Here is a 25,147-nt window from a genome sequence, read left to right as displayed (position 1 = left end):
GTGAGGTGGGATGTTCAGCTGGAAGGAGACAAGAGGTAGTGAGGAGTCAGGGAGGCTGGGCATCCAATCCTGGCTCCAAGACCAGCTTCACACTCAGAAGGGCCTCATATTTGCTCTACTGCTCTGCCATCGCTGTCTTGAAATTCTTAATAATTTTAAAACAAGAAGGCCTCCATTTTCATTTTGAACTGGGAGCCACAAATTCTGTAACTGGTCCTGCCTTGGTAAGCTTGGGCCTGTTTCTTAACCTTTTAGAGCCTCAGTTTCTGCATCTGCAGAATGGGGATAGTTATTAATCACCCTAAAAGGAGGAACTCGGGCCTGGGCTCAGCCCCACATGTGAACCCCAGCTCTCCTACTTGGTGCCACGTACCGTGGGCTGTCACCTCCTTCTCTGCCTGAGCAGGCAAACACTGATGACACGCATGCAGACGCTGGTGACACTGTCACCTATTTCAGAGCCGTTGAGAGGGTTTCTATCAGATAATAAATGCAAACCACTTAGCCCTGTGCCCCACATGTAACAGGCCCGTACACAATTTAACAGGGATTAAATTATGTGGCTTTCTCCTCTCCAATTAAAAACACTTGCACACAGGCACAATTTAAAAAGAAACAAAACCACAAACTCTCTGAATGCCATTATAAATACAGGGAATCCTCTCTCTTCCTTTATTGCTGACCCCTTTCCATTTACTATATTTTAGTTTCATGAAGTCAGAGCATTTTATTACCTTTTAATTCTTCCTAAAAAGAGATCTCTTAATTACCTACAAAGGAGCAGAAGGGAGGGGAAAAACACCCCGTGCACATATCACGGGTTAAGCCTCCAGGCCTGGGTGCTCCGTTCCTGCCCTTCCTGTGGCTGGTCCTCCTCTGTTCCCAGGCCTCAACTCACATGTGCCTTTGTAAAGGAGGCCTTCTGGGCCACACCTGATGACCAGCCCCTGCTTCCACCCACCCCCGCCTGTCCTCCCCTCTGGAGGATTATTTACTTATTTGCTTATGGCCCATTCGCGCATGGGAGCATAACTCGTACACTACTGTGCACGGCCTGGCCCATACGACGTGCTCAGTAACGAGTGCGTGATTAAGTGTACGGAAACCACCCCTCCGACACACACGCCAATTTTGGCTGTCAGAGGCAAGGACGGTGATCATCTGGACCCGAGGAACCTTTGTTGCAGTCCACGTGGGATGGCACATCTAGCCCCCAACCAGCCGCCAAGTAACAGCCTGCCACGCATTAAAATGGGAACGATTCAAGACGTGGCTGCTCTGTGGGGGGGGTGTGTGTGTGCGTGTGCGTGTGTGTGTGTGCGCAGGAGTGTGTATGTGCATGTGTGTGCGGGCACATGCCCCAGCCTGAATTTGAGTATCTGTGGGTGAGTGTGTGTGATGATGAAATTGCACTTACATGTGGCCCCAATTCTGGAAAATCTCATGTATCTCCAACCCTTTTAGTACCTCCCTCATCCCCGCGACATCTCAATAAATGCCAAATGAAACAACTAGAAATCTGTCCTCAATGTTTGTTCTGCCTATGAAGTTCTCTCTGGTTCTCTGATGGCAGAGGGGCTTTCATTTTGTCTGAAGTCCACACTGGGACTCCTGGGCCTGAGAATACCCTCACGCTTCCCCTTGGGGCGATCTCGGAGTCATGCACACCAGCAGACACTTGGAAGCCTTTTTCTGGGAGCTCCTGGCAAACTGCAGACAACTTCCGGCTACAGCCAGAGGCTGTGATCATCCCCTCTTCCCTGCGTGTCACAGTCAACCGGGAGAGCTGGAGCCGTCAGGCAAGGACCATGGAAGGACAGCTTGCTGAGGAGCCTACATTGGAAAGGTGATCCAGACCATTTCAGATTTTGTGCAGAGTGAGGGCAAGGCCACGTTACTAGAACAGTGCCACTCACTGTGGCCTAGAGACCAGTTCGGTCCCTGAACTGCCCGTTCCAGGTCTGTGATGACGTCAGTGGGGAAATGGACAGTAAGCATTTAGAAACTTGTATAGCCATGTGGCAGGGTGAGTTTGTTGTTGACTCTAATAAAAATAAACATTTTGGTCTATATTTTGAATGTCTCTGCTATTTATTTCATTTTCCAGAAATTTGTTCCTATTATATTTTTACAAAACTATGGTCCATGACTGATTGGGGAAAAACCCTGGTCCTACACCACAGAGGATTTAAGAAGCACGGCCCTAGGTAATGCCCTGTCATCACGATGGCCTAAAACTTACTTCCAAAGCCTCAAATCTAGAGTGCAGTACTTCAGAGCACTACAACATTTTACCCCCCACACGCAAAGAGCCATTAAGGCCTCCTGCTTCTGAATTCTAGATGGCTCCCAAGACAGATGTCTGTCCACTCTAGTTGAAGGCTATCATCACTTCTCACCTGGTCCAATTACTATGACAACTTCCTATCTCACCTCTCTTTGTCCTTCTAATCTATGCTGGTCACCATTGCCCAACTGCAATACATCCAGTTCCTCTTCCAGGGAGTCCTCCACGATTGTTCCAGCCTAGACCACGTTCTCTCCTCCCCAATTCGTGGGCTTTGGAATGTACATCATCTATGGGGGGCTCACACTGTGTCCCCTAAATTGTTGTCTGTAGACAGGTGCAGGGTTAGGGTTGGCCTCAGGAGAATCACCAGGAAAACTTCTATAGACATTAATTCCTGGGCCCCACCTTAGGAGATTCCCAGTGGACGGTTTTGAGGGCGAGGGCGTGGGGTCTGTCATTTGAACTAACCCCCCAAGTGATGAGGAGGCACAGACAGACTTGGAAGCCACTAGCCCAAACTATATTGAGCAGTGAACTCCCATCCCTTCTCCCACTCCCGCTGCATGGGTCCCAGCAGCCAGAGAGGGGTTAAGAAAGGATTTCTGCCCCCTCTACAGGAGGCCCAGAGGGAGACCTGTGTGCCGCCTGGGACCTGACCCAGCAGGGTAGGACCTCATACCAGATGAATTCAGAACAAGCTGTGTTTTCTTTCTTTACCTCCTGCAGGCAAAGCACAGGTTCAGTTCCAGAGGAACCACAGACGGAGGACCCAGGGCTCTGCGTGCAGAGAGGGCCACTTCCCATTGTGTGCGTTCGATGATTGCTTCTGACCACGCCCTCCTCCCAGTGGAAGGGGTACATACCCAGGCCCCACTGATTTGGGGCTTAGCCACATGACTGGCTTTGACCAATAGAATAAACTATTCATTTATTTCTTAATTGTTTTTTGTCTGCGACTCTCTATCTCCCCAACCCCATCGGAGGTTCCACAGAGGAGGGTCTGACTGTTTTGTTAGTTTTAAAATCTCCAGTGCCTGGTGCAGTTTCTGGAACACTGCAGGTTCCCACTGAATATTTGGGAAATGAACAGTAAGGATGCTTCATGAAAGGTGCCTGTCCAGGTTCCAGGGCTCAGGGAATTCCCCTGGCCCTACTGCTCTGGTCAGACTTGCTCTTTGTCTCATTCCTTGCGGATTCTCCTGCTCACTCCAGCCTCTCTGGACTGGAGATGTTGTTGCCACCTGCCGCTGGGCAGGTCTGGGTTCACTCTGTGTGCTGCTTCTGCAGGGCCCTTGGAGCTACACACAGCCTTCGGGTTCTGCTCTGTTCCCATGCCTGACGCAAGCCCCTGGATGCCGTGCCCCCCATGCAGCTGGCCCCTGGCCATCCACATGCTGTGAGGGGACCTGTTCTCTTCTGTGTGGCTCTCTGATGCCACTGTGAGTGCCTCAGCTCTTCGACAAGCCTCTGAGCTTGCTGGTGTCGGGCATCACCTCTTTAAAGCCCGTGTACTCCCCCTTCCCCCAGCTCCAAGCTCCCCAGGGCTGTTGGGGGAGCCACTGATGCTACCGCTGAAGTGAACCGTGGGGTGTTCAGAAACCGGGACCCCCACCCAAAGCTTGGCTGCTACTTCCTCCCCAACTCCTTCCTTTCCAAAGATCCTCCACTCCCATGCTTCTCAGCTCCCAAACAGAAACACAGCAGGCAGAATTGATGCTGGAAAGGTGCAGAAACCAGGCAACTGAAGAGCAGCTTTTCTGAAAGATAATTCTCCCAGGGGGGGAATCATTAACTCCACCGACCAGGGTACTTTCTCTTGGATTGATAGAAACTCTTGTCTCTTATGTCTAATAAACATGAGCATTTTCCAGGCAATTTTCTTATCTTGGGACTGATGTATTATTGGTGCAAGACGGAGTAGCTATTCTTCAAGAATCTTTACCTTTATGGCTTTGAAAAGCATTTGCAATGCAAGAGTATGGTTTTTCATTCGCACACGTTCCATCTTTTTGTAAGGTATCCTATGTATACTTTTTATTCTCCAGCAATATACATCTCTTTAATCTACAGATCAGTTGTCCACAGTTGCCAAACTTTTTTTATTTTTTAAATAAAAGGACCATGACTCTAGGTGATATTCCAGTCTTGTAGGACTTTTCATTTCAGTGAACGGCATTCTAAAATTGGAACCAAATAATCATCTCTTCAGAAAATATGGTACAAGTCCGCAGAGTCGGTCAAACACGCAGGAAGCCTGAGAGAGCATGTGGGTGAAGGCGGGGGAAGTGTCGCTCGCTTTGCCGGGGGCAGCGTAAACCATCACCAAGGATCAGCCCAGTGCCTGGCAGAATGCTTCTCGGCCAAGAAATGCCCATGTGCCTTGGCCCAGGTGATAGACTCCTGAGAAAGTGACTCGAAATGCAAAGACCTTTGCACAAAGGTATTCACCGGTGCACAGAACAAGAAAAACGGAGCCGAGCTAAAATCAATCACATGGCTCCGTCTCACTGTGAGGACACAGACAAGCTCATCTGACCTCCTGTGAGGGAATATTACGCAGCTGCGGAGGGGTGGTGAGGGTCTGTGATGTATGACCATACATAAGGCATCAAGGGACGTGGGAAAAGAACACAAAGTTGAAATGACTACGGAGGGAGAAGAGTAGACTGTCACATTGATGAGGCGGCATTAATTGGATTATGGGCAGTTCTTATTGATTATTATACTTTTCAAAAATCATCTTTGAATGAACATAAAATACTCCGTAATTTAAAAATGTTCACAGGAAAAAGTGGTGGTGGCCCCGTTGCTGCCTGTTCGCTCGAGCTTTCGAGCGGAACGCAGAACTTCTGTGTGCGGCTGGCTGTTCCCACCCAGGGCTGCAGGCTCTCGGGCCAGAGACGCACACGGGCACTGGGAGCTGCACAGGGGCTGCCGGCCTCCAGCAAATGCCTGGATGCTGAAACACGGCTAGCCAGACCACCTACTTGTCTTAAACTGTGGCTGAGAACAAGGTCACATTTTACTCGAAATATCGACCTCCACCCACCAGGTTGTCAGAAATGAGTCCTCCTCAGAGTGTACTAGTTTCTAGAGGTCCCAGACGGGTTCCTTATCCTGGCCCTTGTCGGATCAGGCCCCTACAGCTCCCCCAGGCCTCCCTGAACTTCCCGCTCTGCTCCTACTGACTTGCCTCTGCCTGCTGCTGCCATGTCAGGCCTTGCCCTGTTCCACCTGACCGGTGGACATCAGCCTCCCAGCTCAGGGCACCAACTACACAGGCTTGAAGGCATCTAGGCCACAGGGGCCAGGGCTGGTTGGGCCCTCGCAAAACATGAGAAGAAAGGAGTCACAGTGGGGAGGCCAGGTGAACTGTGGTTGTTATGCTCACAGCCTTACGGAATCTCTCTGGAAAGTTCTGTCTACTTCATCCACTGCCTGCACTGGAAAGCTCACTTTTGTCATGAAAACAAACAAGAAAATAAACACTAGTTCATCTACCTCTGCTAAGTTTTCTCCAAATCCTTTTGTGCGACTGAAATTCTTGTCTCCTGTCAGCCATAAAGCAAGAGATGCTGAGCAGAACCACACTGAGATACCACCTTACGCCAGTTAGAATGGCAAAAATGGACAAGGCAAGAAACAACAATTGCTGGAGAGGATGTGGAGAAAGGGGATCCCTCCTACATTGTTGGTGGGAATGCAAGTTGGTACAGCCACTCTGGAAAACAGTGTGGAGGTCCCTTAAAAAGTTAAAAATTGAGCTACCCTATGATCCAGCCATTGCACTACTGGGTATTTACCCCAAAGAGACAGACGTAGTGAAGAGAAGGGCCATATGCACCCCAACGTTCATAGCAGCATTGTCCACAATAGCTAAATCGTGGAAGGAGCCGAGATGCCCTTCAACAGATGACTGGATTAAGAAGATGTGGTCCATATATACAATGGAATATTACTCAGCCACCAGAAAGAACGAGTTCTCAACATTTGCGGCAACATGGACGGCACTGGAGGAGATAATGCTAAGTGAAATAAGTCAAGCAGAGAAAGACAATTATCATATGGTTTCTCTCATCTATGGAACATAAGAAGTAGGAAGATCGGTAGGAGAAGAAAGGGTTAAAGAAAGGGGGGGTAATCAGAAGGGGGAATGAAACATGAGAAACTATGGACTCTGAGAAACAAACTGAGGGCCTCAGAGGGGAGGGGGGTGGGGGAATGGGATAGGCCGGTGATGGGTAGTAAGGAGGGCAAGTATTGCATGGTGCACTGGGTGTTATACACAACTAATGAATCATCAAACTTTACATCCAAAAAAAAAAAAAAAAAAAAAAAGAACAGGGAATATAAACAGGTTCCTGGAAGGTGCAACTTTTAAGCACTGAGCTGTCCTGGGGATACCCCTCCTGGTCCTCCCCATTACTACCTCCTTCCCCACACCCTAGCGCACCTGGCAAATACTACTGACCCCTCAGGTCAGACATAAAATGGCACCCAAAGGCTGGCCTGACTCCTAAACCCACTTTAGTAGCTTCTATTTGTTCTCTCCCTGCATCCCCCTCGCTGGTACCATGGAGCCGTTCCTGCACGCCCGGAGCAGTTCTACCTTGTGACGAACCTCTGAGATAAGCATGGGAGCCTCATTTTGCAGCTGCTACGTCTGAAGGTTCACAGAGGTTCAACGACTTGCCTAATGTCCCTGAGTCAACACAGGGTAGAATGTGCATTTGAACCCTGCTCTTTCTGGCTTCGGAGCCACCCCCCTGAATCCCTGCCCTCTGCTGACTCCCTGCAGGGAGAGATTACAGCAGGCTGCAAATATTTAAAAGAGCTATCAGTGAAAGAGGCTGATTGTGTGTGGGTCTGGGGCAGACCCAGGTCTACAGAGAGAGGGGACGGAGCGTGGGTTCTGAGTCACAAAATCCAACACCAGCATGTATCCCCCTCTTAGCATCTGGGTGTTCTCAGGCAAGCTCCATACGCTTTGGGGTCCTTAAGGGGTCATCCAAGAAGGCCAAGCGATGGCCTTGCTATTCTGAATGAAGGCAGGTCCCTGAGGTGGGCTTGTGTGGCAAGAGTGCTACCTCCCCACACCCCGCCCCCCAACTCTACAAGTCACAGTCCTCTCTCATTGCCCTGATGTCCAATCACACATTTTCCTTACAATATCAAGCAAGGGTACTAACTATAAAATTTTTCTCGAAATAGCTTGCAATGATCTCAAAAGGTGGCCAGAGTTCTCCTTTGCTTTGAGACACATTGTAGGTAAAGGGACAGGAGCCCTGTGTCTGCAGACAGAGAGGACTGGCGTGGACGTGGCTCCTGGATGTAACTAGCTATGTGGTGAGCATCTTAACTTCAGTGTTCTCATCTGTGAAATGGGCAAACTTTCAGGGGACAGTGAAGAGTAAAGGAGCAAGTACACACATCACCATTACACAGAGTTTGGCAAAGAGTAAAGGCTTACACACCGGTGACCGTTACTCAGACTGAGCTCTGTTTGGGATGAGCGCAGTCCGCCTGCACCGCCGTCTCCCTCAGGGCTGAGCCGATCAGCCCCAGAAACCTCCGAGGCCCATTTCCACTCGTGCTCACATGGAGGCCCTGGGGAGCCAGGTGCAAACAGGCTTGAGCAGGTGCGCTTTTTTCTAGCAGGACTGCAAGCACATAAAGACGCCACGAGTAGGCAAATCAGCGTCCTGTACAAAAGCCATTTGTTGCACCTTAATGATCAGCTGTGTCAGTGATGTCAAAACAGGTCGTTCTTCATGGAGGAGTGCCCCTGGAGGCCCTCTGCCAGGAGCGCGGACACTCACCTGGCAGAGCTGAGCGGACCCAGGAGCAGCTGCCCTGGGGTCGCACTGCTAGAGCTAGTGGAATTTGGCTTCAGGGATGGCTTTTCCAATTATTTGGAGAGAAAGTGCTCTATTGTGACTTAAAAAAATCAGAAGAAAGGGAACTAAAAAGAACCACCATTCATTGGGCCCCCTGCGTGGGTGGTTCTGAGCACAGCATTCCACGGGGAGCCCGGCATCCTGTTCTCAGAAGGCATTATTCCGTTTCTACGTGGGGAAGCTGAACGAGGCAGGAGTCACTTTTGTGAGGATGCAGCACATCTTAGAGCCCAGGAGACTGAGGCCTGTGTGCCCAGCCCGCCAGACTGTGCTCTTCTCACACACCCACCCCACTGTCTCACCTTGGTCCAGTCTAAAGCTCTAAAATCAAGAGCACGATGCTCGAGCCACAGTCTTACCCAATTCTATGAATTTCAGTGTGTGTGTGTGTGTGTGCACATGCGCGTGCACACGTGGGTATGTATTCATTTATGTGATGGTACCTATTTTACCAATTTTAATCATAACATTGCTTGCATGGTAATCTAAATTTTGTAAAGTACTTCCAAACACAAGACCTCTTTTGGCTTCCTTACAGTCCTACAAAATGATTAGGCCAAGGGTTATGCTTCTCAATCAACATTCGAGGAAACCCAGGCTCAGCCAGCAAAGTGGCTTCAGCAAAGGCTATGGCCAATCATGACGGGGCGGAGGGTTGACCTGAGCACTTCTCGCTCCCACCTAGCTCCGTCTTCACTGCTTTGTACTTGACTCCTGCACCCCTGGGCCCCAGCACCTTCCCCAGTAATGGGGAGGGATCAGAGGATGAATATCAAAGGAATGGAGTGGGTGGGGAGGATTGTGGAGAATGGGGACACAATGGAGAGGAGAGAATATGGCAAAGGGGAAAGTCAAGAGGACAGGAGCCTGAAGGTGGAGAACACCTAGGGGATGGAGGAGCCGAGCCCCTGGGGATGAACCTGAAATAAAGCCAGGTACTGGCGAATGGAAGGGTGGGTGGTGGATAATTTTCACATTCAAGTCTCTTACAGGAGCAGGTAGCCCCCTGCTCTGGTGTGAGTTGCCACACTTGGGTCTGACATCTTTGGGTTTGAAGATTTGTGTACATCTCAGGCTCCTGCTGTGTTTCTCTGGCCCATGTGATCACCAGAAGCAACTTCAGGTTCGGGCAAAAAGTATCTGAGAGATGGACAATCCACAAGCATGGGTTTATTTTCCCACGAGCTATCATTTCAAGGCAACAGTTCACTAGACCAGTCTCAATCCAGGAAGGGAGCGTCGGGGCAGGGCAGGGAGAGACAGTGAGTGTGGGAGCACCCCTTAGGTGCTGCATGCGCTTTGCTTCTTTGAATTGTAGCTTCCCTTTCAAGGTAAGTCTCATCACCATTTTGGAGATCAGGTGACTGAGAGGTGAACTATGGTGCCCAAGGGCCCTCAGGCTGCTGCTGCTTCTTTTTTAAAGATTTTTTAAATTTATTTGACACAGAGAGAGAGTGCACAAGCGTGAGTGCACAAGCAGGGGGAGTGGCAGGCAGAGAGAGAGGGAGAAGCAGACTCCCCGCTAAGCAAGGAGCCCAATTCAGGGCTCGATCCCAGGACCCTGAGATCATGACCTGAGCCAAAGGCAGACACTTAACCGACTGAGCCACCCAGGAGCCCCTGGTTGCTTCTCTTCTGAACAGTCTCCCAAGATGGGCTTCTAGAGCTGGTTACATGCCCTTTTGGAAATTCCCGACCTCCTTGTTGTAGCCTTCTTCCTCTTGACACCTCAGTGTCTTCTGGGATAGGCTGATACAAACTCGAATTCTATGTCTGCCATTTACCCACAGTGAGATACTGAACAAGTCACTCAAGCTCTCTTACCCTGTTTTCCTCATCTGTAAAATGGGCTAGAATTGCTTATCTCACGGGGTTATTCCTGTCCTCTGCGCAGCGAACCTTGTTTTGGACTCTTGTATTCCTTTGTCTCTGTCTAAATTTGTCTATTTGGTGTTTCATTCTTTCTAGGCTGTCCAAGGTACTCTTATAAATTACTTGTCGCTGAGGTGTCAATGGATGATAATAGCTTCACACAGGTGTCAGCAAGCTTTCTCTGGAAAGGGCCAGGAAGTAAATATGTAGGCTTTGAGGGCCATCTGGTCTCTGTCAAAACTGCTTAGCTCTGTTGTTACAGTGCAAGAGCAGCCATGAGATAATATGTGAATGGAGGAATGTGGCAGTATGCCAATAAAACTTTATTTATGGGCACTAAAATTTACATTTCATGTGATTTTCATGTGGCCCAAAATATTATTCGTCTTTTGATTTTTTCCAACCATTTAAGATGCACAAATCATACTTCAGCTCACAGTAGTACAAAAACAGGTGGTCAACTAGATTTGGCTTGTGGGCTCTACTTTGCTGGTCACTGGGTTAACAGTGATTCCTACAAGAGACCTGTACGTTTTAAGGGGGGAATTATCCTTTAGAACAAAACAGTTGGTATCCTAATGGTGGAATCTCGGACACACTGAGGGATGGAACTGAGGGGAAGGAGCCATCCTTTCTCCTGTCGTCCTGCCAATGCCCTTGTACGTCGACCTACATTAGGGGTAAGACCATCATGCAATCCTCAGATGGACACGGCTTGCCTGTCTCTAAGCAAATCTGGGTACCTTCTGGGCTTATCACACTATGATTTGAAATCAATGCCTTTCTTTCTTTCTTTCTTTCTTTCTTTCTTTCTTTCTTTCTTTCTTTCTTTCTTTCTTTCTTTCTTTCTTTCTTTCTTTCTTTCAAAGATTTTATGTATTTATATGACAGAGAGAGAGAGTGCATAAGCATGGGGAATGGCACGCAGATGGAGAGGGAGAAGCAGGCTTCCTGCCAAGCAGAGAGCTGGACGTGGGGCTCAATCCAGGACCTGAGCCGAAGGCTAACGCTTAACTGACTGAGCCAGGTGCCCCTCAATGCCTTTCATGAAGTAAAGCCTAAGCAAGCTCTTCAGGGTTCTTGCTCAATAATGGATCTGATTTTGAAAGGGGCAGGGTGAAGCCAGTTGACCCCTGGGGCCTGGAACATTTTTCTCCTTGGCAGGGTGGTGGGCAAGTGGATGGCTGCAGAGGGGACGGGGACATCTACTTGATGAAGTTTAGCAGTGGTCTCTTCTACCTCAGACATGCTTGGCTGCCAGCCTTGTCCCCTTGCCTGTGGGGTCTCATTGGATTTGCCTGAAAATCTAACTTCCTTTGCTGTCCACTACTTTGAATTGGCTTTCGAATAAATACATGACTTCAGATACTTTTCCAGAAGTGCCCCATTTAAAAGTGCACTCAGGATTAATCATCCTTTTCAGCTGGTCTCCCTGCCCCAGTCTCTGTACCTTAGCCACCATCTGTGTGGTTGGCCAAGGAGTCCTTCTTCCCTAAGATCCCCCTCATCACACGGGGTCATAAAAGCTTCTGTGTTCCCCATTGCCCTCGGGGTAACGCAGGAGGCCCTTCCTCCATGACCTGGTCCCCATCAGCCCATCCAGACTTCTCCCCCATGTCCCGGCCACACCATGCTCCTTCCCACCTTTCTGACATCTGTTCCCTCATCTGGGATACTCCTCTCTGTGCTCAAACTATTATCCTTCCAGATTTGGCCCAGGCACATCTCCCCACCAAGGTGAAGTGCCTCTCCTCCGTGTCCCCAGAGCCTCCTCCACCCGAGCTTTTGTCCTAAGCACTGTCCTCTTCTGTACCGCGAGCCCTGGTAGGTCGTGTCTGTCTCTGTACCCCCGGCCTCGAGCACACCGCGGGCCTCAGGAAAGGGTGAGGGAACGCACTCGGCAACATTCCTGCCGTGTGGCCTGTGTGTCAGCTCCTGTTATCTCACAATGCAAATAACTAAAGGAGAATTAATCTCCACCAGCAGCTTTCATGCTGCTGTCCTTTCCACACACTCTAGGTGTTCAGTAAATATTTTCTAAGTGACCTTCTCGTTCAATGTGAAGGCCGTGGACCAGCAACACCAGAGGCGCCCCAGACCGATGAAGTCAGAATCCACATTTCCCCCTGGCTCCCGGGGCTGCTGTGCACATTCTGCTCCATCAGATGCCGTCCTTCCTTCCTGACGAAGGCCTGATGTGCGGAAGGGCGGGAGCACTGAGACTGTCTGGTGCACCTGGAGAAGTAGCCAACCCAGGGACAGAGAAAAAGTGGCTCATGACGGGGCTGCATCTCCATTTCTTTCTGTCTAAGTCACGGCACCTTACTGTGAAGGTAAAGGGAGCAGGAAGCGGGCCCGTGAGGTCTAGGAACTGGCAGCGCCCAGTGAACAGGTGCCAGCAAGGGACCACAGACCGCTCGTGCTCAGTGATGAGGGGGGCAAGCAGAGATGGGGTCCCGCGGGGCCGGGAGTCTGCAAACCTGATCTGACATGGGAACTCTGGATCCAGAAGGGCTGCGCGTCCAGTCAGCAACATGTCTGGGAGAGAAGTGTGGAGGGGCCACCAGGGCAGTGGGCAGTGGCTCTCTCCAGAGGGACACTGTTTCCGTAAAGGGACGTGAAATACTGAACCTTGGGTCCCAACTGGCAGAGGCAGAGAACAGATCCAGAGTTGGACGTGCAGTAACAGAAAGGAAAATACACTGAGTAAGTGTTCTGAAGACAGTGTTTTCAGCTTGCCACGTAGAAAAGAGACGGGCTATGGGATTGTCAAGGACAATAAAAGAAGGCATAAAGAGGGGATGTGTTTCTCAACATGACAACTAAACAAATACAAAAAACCCATATCAGCAACCAAATGACAAATGATCCTCTAAGGCACAGTGTGTGGCCCCTGGAAGGAGGGGTCTGCAGGATGGTCTCTCACTGGATGTGTCGCCTCCATCATCCTGAGGGCCTCTGAGGGTGCTACATCCTCTGTGGTGCCCGGATCCATGAACAGAGGCGGACTCTTCCCCAAGTCCTCAGCACCTGCGGGCCCAAGCTCGCGCACGTATAACCGCTTCGTAAGAGGGAACCAGACACCACGCAGACTACCAATGTCTGGCAAGAGAGGCAGGGCACAAGCCAGGCCTTAGCATGTAGCCTACTGCAGGTGCACCATTTTCCTGCTTCCTAATAGAATCTTCTATCATCATGAGTAAGAGCTGCTATAGGGATATCAAGAGTTCTCAAAGCTCAGGACAACACACAGAGATTTTGTTCTCCCTTCCACTCACACGGGTCTAGTGGGTACTTGGATGACCATCTTCTCTGGGCAGCTGAGAATGGGAGTGACTTTCTCTTGGGCAAAGCTCCACCTTCCCAGGTGGAGTGAGCTGACCCCCACCACCTATTCAGACTTATAATCTCAGAATACAGCAGCGAGAACAAAACTCATGTCGTTTCTGGGAAGATAAGATCCAGCCACAGAAAAAAGACAGAGAATGGAAAACCATAGCCAAAGGAGACAAGGCTTTGGCCAAGGTCTGAACAGCAGGTGGAAACAGAGCCAGGGTCTGTGATGTCCTTGCACACGGCCAGGTAAGGCCAACAGCATGCTGGGAAAGCTGCAACCCTACCCTCCTGGAAGGGGTTGCTGTGATGGAAAACAGGGCCATGCCCTGGGGCACCTCAGGAGTCTGGGAGCAGTCCCTCATCAGCCTGGGAAGGCAGGGTCCCTTCTGCCTCCAGGACAGCTCCTGGGAGCCGCTGACGGCAGCCAGGGCTGATGGTGCTGACTGGGAGCGGTCCGGGGAGACAGGAGGCTTCTGAGCATGATGGATTGCCTGCACTGTGCTGCGATCCCCTCCTGCCTGGAGGGAAATGACTAAGAACAGGTACAAGAATTTGAACTGCCAAACTGTGTTTGCTTGGTGGCTCTTGTTGTTTGTGGGAAATCAGCACGGGGAGGAGCCTCTGTTCTCCTGGGCAGTTACCCTGGCACATACCTGCAGACTCCTTACTCATGGCTGGGTCTGAGGGGCTGGGATCATTGCAGCTCCTGCCCATGGCATTCAAAATCTTGCCTCCCCCAGCTCTGACCTCTCCAACCTTGCTTGCCGTGCTCCACAGTCCCAACCACCTGTGCAAGCCAGCCTGGCTTCCTTACACTCTTCTCTACAGTGCAGGCTTCACCCTGACCCTGCTTCAAGAAGAGCCTGCCCTTTCCCCCAGGAACCTGACAACCTCTCAGGGTGCAGCGCGGCCTATTTCATCTGTGGTTAGAAAAGAAAACCAGCAAAACAGGGCCTACTCTAGTTTGCTCTGTGAAGCTGAGAGAGGGGACTGGACAAGAGACACACACTAGGGACCAGTGGTGGTTTGCTCTTCCCTGGAAAAAGGCACAATTTCAGCTGTGAGGCTGCAGCCCTGATCTGTGGTAGAAGAGAGGGCAGGGCCCAAGATGAGTGAGCTGGAGATGAGGGCTGCCCACGGGCAGGAATAAAGTGGGCCCGTCTGCTGGAAGAAGAGGACTGCTCTCCAGTCTGGGGGCTGGGACAGGACTAGCTGGAAGGCGGTGTGAGCACGAGATACGCGTATCAGAGAACCTGGACGACCAGCCTACAATCTGAGGCCTGCTGGGATGAAGGCTGGGGGGAGAGACTTAGCGGCTTCTAGAGGGGCTAAGCTGCAGTGAGGAGGGGCACGGTGCTGAACCCCATGTCAGCTTGTGCCACCAAGGGCTGGCTCACTAGGCAGGGAGGCTGCCATAAAGTAGTCGATTCTGATGTTACACATGCTTAAATGGTTTGCTCTGACACAGTGAATGGATACAGGGAGTTGCTGCTTCCCTTTCTCTTCCTTCCACAGAAAGGTGCCCTTTTCACTGCTCATTCATCCAGCCGGCACATGCCCACCACCTGCATGGCGCCGGCCCTGTGCTGGGCACCAGAGACACAGCTAATGGGCACGACCTTGCCTCCGGGAGCTCACTGTCGGGCGACAAATAGCACCGTGCACCAGAGGGCGAGGCGCCCCACACATGCTGCACATGCAGAACTCAACATCGTTAACATGATTTTCTTTGCATACATTTAACACTGAAGCGAGTACACTCTGTTAGGAAATTGCATATAAATATAGGTACAAAAATGTAATCCCAAATCTGTAGGTGTCTCATTTATCAAAGACACAAAACATTGGGATCTTTCTCCAGATATAGCTTTGTGTTTTACTTTCCCCACTGAAAATCCCATTATGAGCATGTGCCCTGCTTAGAAGGCTTTTATATTCTTTCCAGGCTTTCTTCTCAAAAGCTAGACTTTCACTGGCTTAGTCCTTATAAGTTAAAATAAAACAAGCTGAGTATTTCTCTACTCAAATAGCTTTTCATTCATGCATTCATTCATTCAATGGGTATTTCTTTAGCACCTATCACTGGGGTCAGACATGTGCTAAGTCGGAGAAATTCAGCGGTGAATGAGAGAGACAGAGTCCTGCTCTCAGGTTCCTCAGGGTTTACTGAATGATACCAACTAGAGCCCAGGCTCCCTGAGGTTGGTGACAGAGTTTCCCACTCTGGCTTGCTCCTTTTTCTCTGTCTCTTGCTTGGTCCTGAATAGGCAACACAAAGATGGCTCTATATTTTGTTCTTTATGTCTCATCGGTCTTACCTGTGACTCCTCTACTGGGCATTTCATCTTCTCTACTTTGTTCAAAGGCAAACGACTCTGGCTCTCTCCAGAGGTGGGTTTGATTACCATCTTCCATTTTTCTAGTTGAAAGAGTAAGGGCGATAAAATTGTGTGGGGGAGGAGCCCTTGGAGAGCTGCCTTCTGAGAGAAGTGACCCCAGGTGGGTCCTCAGGTGTCCTTGCTGTGCGCCCTCAGAATGAATGCCATTCCAAGTCTGACCGTGACCTATGGTATCCTGGCATCAGTCTGTCTGATAGAAATACAGATGCTTAATGTGGCTAATGACACCCTAGTCTCTAGGGAATTTAAAAATGAGATATACAGACAGAAAGAGAAACAGGTAGACTATAACAGGGGCCTGAAGCTTCAAGACACATGAAGAGAATACAGTAGACAAAGCCACAGAACAGAGACTCCGGGAAATGCCCTAAGTTTTGAGTGGGCGGCAGCCCCCAAGCAGCAGCAGCAGCACAGGAAGCTGAAACAGCAGTGGCTGAGCCAACGATGTGGTGGCACAGAGACACCTCCAGCATCCCTGCCCGGGACTGGAATATTGGCACCACCACGAGAGCTACTGTTATTTCACAAGCCATCCAATTCTCCACGAGATTCCTCTACGCGGCTGGCCTTGTGCTCCTTATCTCCCTGCGGTCAGTGGTACACCTCTGTCACCTGGGGGAAACCGGAACCCCTGCTCTGTCTTTGCACACCAAAATATTGCCAGCACGGCAAAACCCCACCTCCACCTCAGGCCATTGCTTCTCCGCTCCCAGAACCAACATTTGAGAAACTCCTTTACCCAAAGGGTGGATTCTGGCCCTCCGGCCTCTGCTCTTCCACCTTCTGTGCCAGCCCAAAGAACAGGACAACCTTCCCCAGGTACTGAGCGGTGACGAAAACTTGAGGCATACCAGCTAGACTCGTTCCCTCAGATAAAGTGAATAGGCTTGTGGCACTTTCTCCTGAGCACTGTGCGATAATTACTATTGATTCCAAAGTGTCATGAGATTTTAGAAAGAGCGCACTGGACAAATGGGGCACGTGACAGTAGACGAGTTGCCTCGGACTTTCTCAGCTGTAAAATGAGGATACTATATCACCTAGGGGTTGTAAGAATCAACAGCTACTCTACTTCTTGCAGCAGAGTGACTGCACTTAAAAAATTCCTCTAGCTGTATGTTGTGATCATCTTCAGGACGGGTCTAACACCTTCTATACACCAAGCCAAGCTGCCTTCACTCAACAGGATCGACAAGAGATGGCCCACCTTGCCAGCCAGGCTTGCAAACCGGCTTCACATCCACCTGCACCAGCGTGTCCTGAGCGGCGGGCTTCTGTCCACAGTCATAGGCGGTCACCAGGATCTCATACTGGCGCTGCTTGTCATAGCTCAGCTTCTCGGTATTTCTAATGTTGCCTGAGGATACAGGGATATTCAAAATCGTTTCAGATCAAGTCAACCACACCGCAGTTTTTATTTTTTATTTAGATTCAATTTAGTTAGCACATACTGTATTATTCATTTCAGAGGTAGAATTTAGTGCAGCTCTTTAAAATCCCTTCTCTACTCCTCTAACCTTTGCTAGAATGGAAGGACCCCTTTCCTTACCTCCGTGTACAAACAAGAGCAAATAGGGAACATGACTTTCACACATGGCCTGCTTGTGCCTTGGAGGCAGATTCCCAGGAAGCGCCGGCTGGAGCCACCCAGCTGTGGGACAGGACTACTAGCGGATTCCAAGCACATATCTGGAACCCAACTGGTGTGTCTGTTAGTCATGGGTTGTCAGGAAACTCCCTCCTCAAGTGTGCCCATGTGGTCATGTCCCTGATGATGTAGGGCGCCAAGGCTCACCTGCCATGAAATCTCTGGGAAAAAGATGGGATTCAGAAATGCCCTGACACATATCTTTCAACATCTGGGCTTGTCGCCAGGAATGTTCACTGTCTCTTCTCACAGTATTTTGCTACCAAATAGGAAGTAAAATCAATAAGAAAATGTGTGACCTCTCTTCTGAAAGCTACACAGAATAACAGATTCCCTGCCCTGGTGGCAAAGACATTTTTCTTCTCCAAGAGAGACCAAACCACTTTTCTGGGCCATTTGTGAGTTTTTGTTCCTGTGGGTTGGTGCCATAATTCAGAAATAAATATCTGATGTTTCATGAGCAAAATTCTGATTGGACTACTTTTGCTGAAACAGTTTTGGTTCTAAGGAGCAAATAAAGGCCGCGTGTGCCTTTAATACGTCTTGGTTTTTGATTCCAAGGGAGTGAAGTCTTCCTTTGTGGGGAATCATTTCATCCTTGCTTTTCTTCTAATAGTGGAGCTGACAGCAAATTACAACGCCAATGTTATCATTATCCTTCAGCAGAAGTGAAATTAAGAAAATGGAAACTTAAAAACAAACAAACCAACACGCTAATAAGCAAACACGGAATGGCTGACTCAGGTATATTTTTACATTTCATCAAAACTAAGGGAAAACTCCCTGATGAGCTTTCTTCCATTTCGACGGATGTCTATGGCTTGTGTGAACTGAGGCAACAGGGACTAAGGCAAGAAAGCCTGGGGAATTACCACAGTCACGGCAGGTTTTAGAGATTGGAAGAGTTGACGCACCGATCTCCCAACACCAGTGAAACGGTCCTGGGTGCCAAGGCCGCGGGCAGGGCTCCTCTTGTGGGAGCCAGGCCTGTGAGGGCAGGGAGGAGATCTCCTACAAAGATGCCCAAGACTTAGGAGCATTTATGAGGAGCGTTTATTCCACTGTCTGCTCCAGACTGTTTCTAAACACGTAACTGCAGCCACCGATTTGAAGTGAAATTTCGTTTAACAAAGCCAGTCAAAAATCTCCGAATGAAAATGGGTCTGATGTACTTTCGGCCTCGTGCCTGGTGTTCAGAAGCGCTCCTGCTTCCCCCCACGTATGAGCTCCGGTCTCAGCGCAGGGCCGCCCAGGGCTGGAGCGGCTCAGGGCTGGGTTGGTAACACTCCCTGTGGGTTCTGTTAGCAAACTAGTTTGTGGTTATAGCCCTCACAGGGGAGGGATTCTTGCAGGTGGAAGCGTTGCAACAGAAACACGTGAAGTAGGTTTCAGCAACATCAAATTGAATTTTGAACAAAAAGTTTTAACGTTCCCTTTCTTTAAAGCTAAATGGCTCTCAGATCCGCCATTCGAAAGAAGGCGGCTCAGGGCTTACAAGCTGTGTGACATCAAGCAGACCAAACACTATTGACCGTGGTGGAGAAATACACACGCAGGCCGCAGCCCCAGGCCCAGGTGTGCGGCAGCGGCAGCCCAGCAAGTCCCAGTGAATCTGTCTGGGCAACGAACGTGCTTTCTCCCGCACCGCCAGCTTCATGCGTGTGGGGTTTCACCGCCTGGAATTTGAAGCCTTGGGTCAAACACACGCGTCTAATGTTGTGACCGATGACTGTGCTAGCAGAGTCCTATTCGGATAAGACACACATTTAAAAATGTCTGGAAGCTCAAAAACCCTCCCATTTTGCTTCTGTTACCACTGCATTATTTTCCCCACATTTGAATCATTTCTCCAGTAGTGCCTTCTTAGGAGACCTGAGTCCACGGGTTGCCCAGGTGAGTTCCTGGGCCTATTTCTCTGATCCAGACGAGCCCGTGGAAGCTAGCTCTCACAGGACGATCAGTACCTACCTTGCATATTAGTGAGGGTATTGTATTTCATTTTATTTTTTTTACTGTATTCTTGATTTTTTTAAAGATTGTATTTATTTATTTGACAGAGAGAGAGAGAGAAAGAGAGCACAAGCAGGGGGAGCAGCAAAGGGAGAGGGAGAAGCAGGGAGCCCTGGGATCATGACCCGAGCCGAGGGCAGACGTTTAACAGACAGAGCCACCCAGGCGCCCCGTTAGTGAGGGTATTTAAAAACTGAGGCAGGGTAGAAGGACAATGAGGTAAGCGCTCTGACCTTCCAATGGAATTTAAATTGGAATAACCCCTTTGGAAAGTTGTATAGGCTAGTCACTTTGCACTTGCTCATGGCTTTTGGGCACGCAATTCCACATCTAAAAACCAATTCGATTCCAGGAAAATGATAAAAATTGCAGATACAGTGCAAATATGTTCGTCTAAGCGTTATTTCTTAGGGTGAAAAATAATAAACTGGATGTCTGCTAGTAAGGGAAGAGCTAAGCAAAGGCATCTCTGCATCAGATGGGATGTTCTTAGTACTAAAAGTGGTAATTATGAAGCATTCTTAAGGGCGGAAAAAATCCATATAATTGAACGTTAAGTAAAAAAGGGAGGTTAAAGAAAAACAAGGAAAGTGTGGCCTTACGTTTGTTAAAAAAAAACTTCACAGAAAATGTGGTGGTAGACCGTCAATAATGGCTATCTTTGGTGGGATTACAGGTGATTTATTTCCTTCTTCCCACTTTTCTAAATTTCCTACAAAGGGCATGCATTCCTTTTCTATTCAGATGGAAAAGAAATGTTTTCGTTGACTTACAAATAAGCAGACTCTAGGGCACTCTTCGCCCAGAGGCGGCGGAGTCCCATTACTCACCAGGGTAGCCTGCTGCCAAAGAGAGGCTGCCTGGGGACCACACGATTGCTGGAAAAGGAAGAAACGTCTGCCAAGGGGTGACTGGGTGTCACGGAGACCCCCTGCTGCTCCCTCTGGTCATCCCCAAACGTGGCTGGGAGCTTGGTTTGTGCCGATGCTGTGGTGAGCGCCCCGTTAGCAGGGTGGCCACGCTCTCACACAGACATGGTACTTAGCATGGTACTTAATTCCCATTTTACTGACAAGGGTCAGAGGCAAGGGTTAAGTAACTTGTCAAAGATCTCTGTCTCTCTCTCTCTCTCACCGGCTTGCACACACACGTAATGGATGCAGGATTTAGATGCAACTTTGTAGTTTTGAACTTAAAAACCATAGCCATGCATTCCCGTCAAACATCGCCGAGGAGTTCAGTGACAATATCACTGGCGGAAAGCATAGGGGCCAACGCTCAGGGCATCTGGGCTCCAGTCCCAACTCTGCCACCAGGGTGACAGGAGCTGTTAGGCAAGCTCTGTATACTTTAGGACTCAGTTTTTTCATCCATTCAATGAGAATAAGGATCTAGGCGCTATATCTCATAGAGACCAGCCAAGTGCCAGGAGATGGGGGCCCGGAGGCCATCTGAAGTGAATCCAGAACTTCCTGAGAGGGAGTACATGTCACCAACTCAGTTACCTGCTCATAACGTCAGTCCGGAAATCCATGGGGAGTGAATAACCTTCACGTCCCAATCACCCAGGGACCATGAATGGAGTGTTCCCTCTCTGCCAGGTTCCCTGTGACCGTCACCCCCGGGCACCGCCTCCCTGAGGCCTCACAACCCCACAAGGAGGCAGGTGTGGTTCCTGCCATGATTTCACAGGCGAAGAATTCAAGCAGAGAGCGGTCGACGACCTCTGGTAGGAAGAGTTTGAGTTTTGGGGTAAGACAGGTCAGGCTGAATCCACGTAATGTCTTCTATCCTCCCTGCTGCCCTGCTTCCTGTCTTTCCCACAGAGCCTGGCAGGTTGGAGGGGCCAGGGGCCATCTACTTGCAGTCGGGGGGGCTTCAATGAGGGAACCCCAAGCTCAGCAGTACTTTCTCTGATATGCAGACAAAGAACTTCTTCAAGGAGCCTGGAAGGTCGCTGGGAGAAGTGATGGCTGGGAGAAGTGATGGCTCGGGGCCAATTGGGAAGCTCATTAGAATGGGAGCAGCCGTTTCTGTGTCCACCCCCAGGTCCTGCCTTCATTACTTGGACAACCGCTTTTGTAAACCTCGCTGTCAGGGGGCCCACACTCCCTGGGAGTGCCCACTCTCCTCTTCATCTTACGGTGTAAACTGATGTTGGAGGCAGAGGCTTGGCAAAGGACCATTACTCACTTTTAATGAGACAGCCAGGGAAATAAATTGGCATATGTTAGCGAAATGGCTCATCAAGGTGAGTAATTATCTTCATGACTGGGGCAGTTTACCCTCACATGAGAGGATTTGCATCTCATCTCTCACTGGGCCTCGACTCTCCGGAACTGAGGCAGGAGGTCAAGTGGAGCTTGACCACTCATCCCAGAGACCGGTGCTCGTCCAGTCTTGCTCTTCACCAAGGGCTCGTCACGCCCCACATTCCAAAGCTTTTGTGGACGGGGCCCCCACAGATGGTCACAGGGGAGCAGAAAAAGACAAACCAGTTGTTTTGTGTTTTATGGAGTGCTGTGTGGGTGCATATGTGCAAGCGTGTGTGTGTGCATGTGTGTGTCTCTGATGTGTGCGAGACACGTGTCTGTGTGGTGGGGACAAGCCGGCCACGTCACAGGGCCCGTAGGAAAAGCTATCAGGAAGCAGTTATGACAGGCTCTACTAATTGAAATGACCTACTTCTTCGTCTGAACCAGTCTTTAAAGTCCCGTCTTTTCTCCTGTACCTTCTAGTGCACGGATGCCCTGATCCCGGGTGCCGCACAGTGACAGTAGCAACGTCCAGGTTCGTAACGGCCGTCCCACACGTTCTATCATTTTGCAAAGAAACTGCATTATGAGTATTTTGTCTGTTTTATGAATGTTGCTTTCATCATGCAAGGCAGATCATGAGCCACTGGAGGCCAGGGAGGAGGGTGTCTCCCTGGCTGCCATCCCCCACGGAACCTGCGGCAGTCCTCAGGGTGCAGAAGACCAGATCGCGGAGAAGCTGCTCCCGGGTCTCGACGTCAGGGAGCACCAGAAGTGCTGAGGACGTGCAAGCAAGGGACGGACGGTCCGCTTCTCTCTAGGCGCTGGCTACCCCAAGGCCCCGAGCAAACCCTCGGCCTCATGCTGGCTCACGGCAAGCTTTAGGTACCACCCCACCCTCCATGCCACCTGACTTCCCATTTGTGTTTTTGACTTCCTTCCCACTGTGGGCAGGCCCATGTCGTTTTGAGTTCCACTCTGCCTGCATTCCCAGCTCCCAGCACCACGCCAGGACCCAGCCAATATGTACTGAGCAGACGAACGTCCGGTTTTGCAACTTTAGCATCTTTGTGCAGTACTAGATGATGCTATTGGAAACAAAGCGGGGATGCTGTGTTTCACTCATGCTATTCCATAACATACTTGACAAGTAATTATCATTTGATTAACATGTAGTTATTGAAAATTACATTTACAGTGGGCTGTGTCAATTGGGCCTCTGGCTGGCCTGTTTACACTATAAGTTTTTTATTGATGGTGATGGGGAAATACACAAGTGGCTTTATAGGACTGTTTTCAGTTAAGTTCATTTTGGGACTGGGGTATGGTGGGAGGCTCCATTCACTCCTCATCCTCACTACGGCAGAAATTCCCAAAGGACATTGGCAAGCCCGTTAAAGATTCCTCAATGAATCTAAGCTCAGAAGGTGTTTCCAAAAATCTCCACCTTCTCTTTAAGCATTCTTTTTCTTTTTTCTTTTTTTGCCTGAGAGCAGGAAGCAGATGACTGGGGTCAGGGGTGGTGTCACAACTGGTAATACAGGAAAGGGACTCAGATATGGCTCAGTTGATGGCATGGCAATTGGAAAATTCTACCAGAAAACCTGTCTTCAGTATCCAGATGTGTGGCATTACGAGTTCTATGGACTATATGCATTGAGTAGGTTTCTGAGGTGTTTTGGTGGGGGTTTTTTAGACCTGGCTGTGCTGCTAATAATGCGAGGCCATCCCCTCTGGTGTGGGACTGAGTTCTGGGTTACAGAGCCCAGGTCACAGATGGCAAGGGAGTCGTCACCTGCCACGGATACCCAGAGCCCAACCTGGTATTCTGAGAGGGGGTGGTGGAGGTGTTTCCCTGCCCCCCACCGGGGTCCTCTCAGGACACTCACCATTTCTGTCAATGGCAAAAGGCACGTCAGTTGTGACGATTTCATAGTTGCAAATCTGGCTGTACTGGGGGGAGCAGTCCTCGTCGACGGCCTCCACCTGCAGGATGCTGTCGTAGATCTTCCCCTCCGTCACGACTGCCCTGTAGGCTGGCTCTTTGAAGGTGGGAGCAAACTCATTGACATCCTTCACCTGGATGTGGACCACGGCCCTGGGACCACACACAGGAAGGAAGAGATAGCAGTAAAGGGAGGATGATGCTGTCCTCCCACGCCTCCCAAGGGCACTGACTCTGGTCCCAGGGCCAAGAGAGCTGAGAAACCACAGCCAGTTAGAATGGTTGTTGTCTGAGCGTTCTGTCTGCCCTCCCACCGGACAGGCCTCCACCTGTCCCCTCCCTGGTCCTGAGATGAGTCCACCCTTTCTCTGGCCTTCCCTGCTACCCAGCTTTGGGCAGTGATTCCCGCGAGATCACCTCCCTTGTTCACTCCTTCTCTGTTCATTCACTCTTCTGTTCAGTTAAGAATTTAACCACTCTGACTCCGTGTGAGGCGCAGAGCCAAACTCCGTAAGGAAGAGAGTTCCAACTCAAACTGAAAAGTGCTGTGAGAGAGACAAGCGTGTGGCATGGCAGGAACCCAGAGAAAGGTCCCAGCCGGGTCTGCAGAGATGGCCCAGTTCACGGAAGGCTTCTCAGAGGAAGTGACACCTGAGAGCAGTGGTGCTGGGGAGAGAGGACTGTCTGCAGATGAAGCAGAGGGGCAGAGGGGCAGAGGACGGCAGGTGCAGGGGCGGCCTGTGCCGATGCCTGCAGGGGTCTGGGGAAGCGGCAGGAGGCTGAGCAGGCTGGTGGGAGCACTGGGCATACACACCTGAGGAGCAGTGTGTGATCCCGATGGGTGGGCGGGGGATGGGAGGGGTGCAGGGAGCCCTGGCAGGCCACTCACTTGTGCGACTTCTTCCAGGCTGTCTCCCGGGGCCCCGCGCCACAGTCATAGGCCTGGATGATGAACGTGTACTCCTTCTGCAGCTCGCAGTCGATGGGGCTCTTGGCACGCAGCCGGCCCTCTCCTGATGTCTTGTTGAGCACCACGGCCTCGAAGGGCAGCTCTTGGCCATGGATCTTGAAGGCACAAATTTCCCCTGCAGAAGGATGGAAGACGGTGGATGGGGATCTTGAGAATTGCCAGACTTGGACCGTATTTGCAAACCCCAAAACTCCAGGCCATTTCCTGCACACGAAGAATTGTCAGACTAGAAGAAGAGGCCTCCGGAGACCCAGACCAACATGCTCATTTCATGGATGGCAAAATTGAAGTGTTTCACACATAGAAATGTCACCCATCAAGTTTATCCAGCGGAAAAAGGGGAGTCATGGTGCCGGGGGGGCTGGCTGATTGTCCTAGTTTGCTGCTTTTCCTAGCAGCTTTCCCGCTTGCCCTCTGCCCAGTGTGAGAAGAAGGATTTTTGCCCACAGCCTAAAGATAAATGACTGCAGAGGAAAGAGGAAAAGGCCAAAGCTTTCGCCGTGTTTTGCCCCCTGAGCCAGCAGC

At 50.2% G+C, this 25,147-nt stretch overlaps 1 protein-coding gene across 1 annotated transcript in view; it reads right to left on the bottom strand.

The window, feature by feature from the left end:
• Positions 1 to 25,147, bottom strand: part of CLSTN2 (calsyntenin 2) — a 615,182-nt gene that overhangs the window by 129,953 nt on the left and 460,082 nt on the right. The window contains exons 3-5 of the mRNA XM_045791881.2: positions 24,542 to 24,737; positions 23,597 to 23,805; positions 17,002 to 17,151 (exon numbers count right to left, since the gene is read on the bottom strand). Of these exons, the coding sequence (XP_045647837.1) occupies positions 17,002 to 17,151; positions 23,597 to 23,805; positions 24,542 to 24,737 (555 nt within the window). The remainder of the gene's footprint in view (positions 1 to 17,001; positions 17,152 to 23,596; positions 23,806 to 24,541; positions 24,738 to 25,147) is intronic.

This window comes from Ursus americanus, chromosome 20, assembly GCF_024610735.1.
Source record: "Ursus americanus isolate L20-20 chromosome 20, mUrsAme1.1.p, whole genome shotgun sequence".
Lineage (NCBI taxonomy): Eukaryota > Metazoa > Chordata > Mammalia > Carnivora > Ursidae > Ursus > Ursus americanus.
The sequence above is the reverse complement of the archived record's forward strand: the minus strand, read 5'-3'. Positions and strand labels throughout refer to the sequence as shown.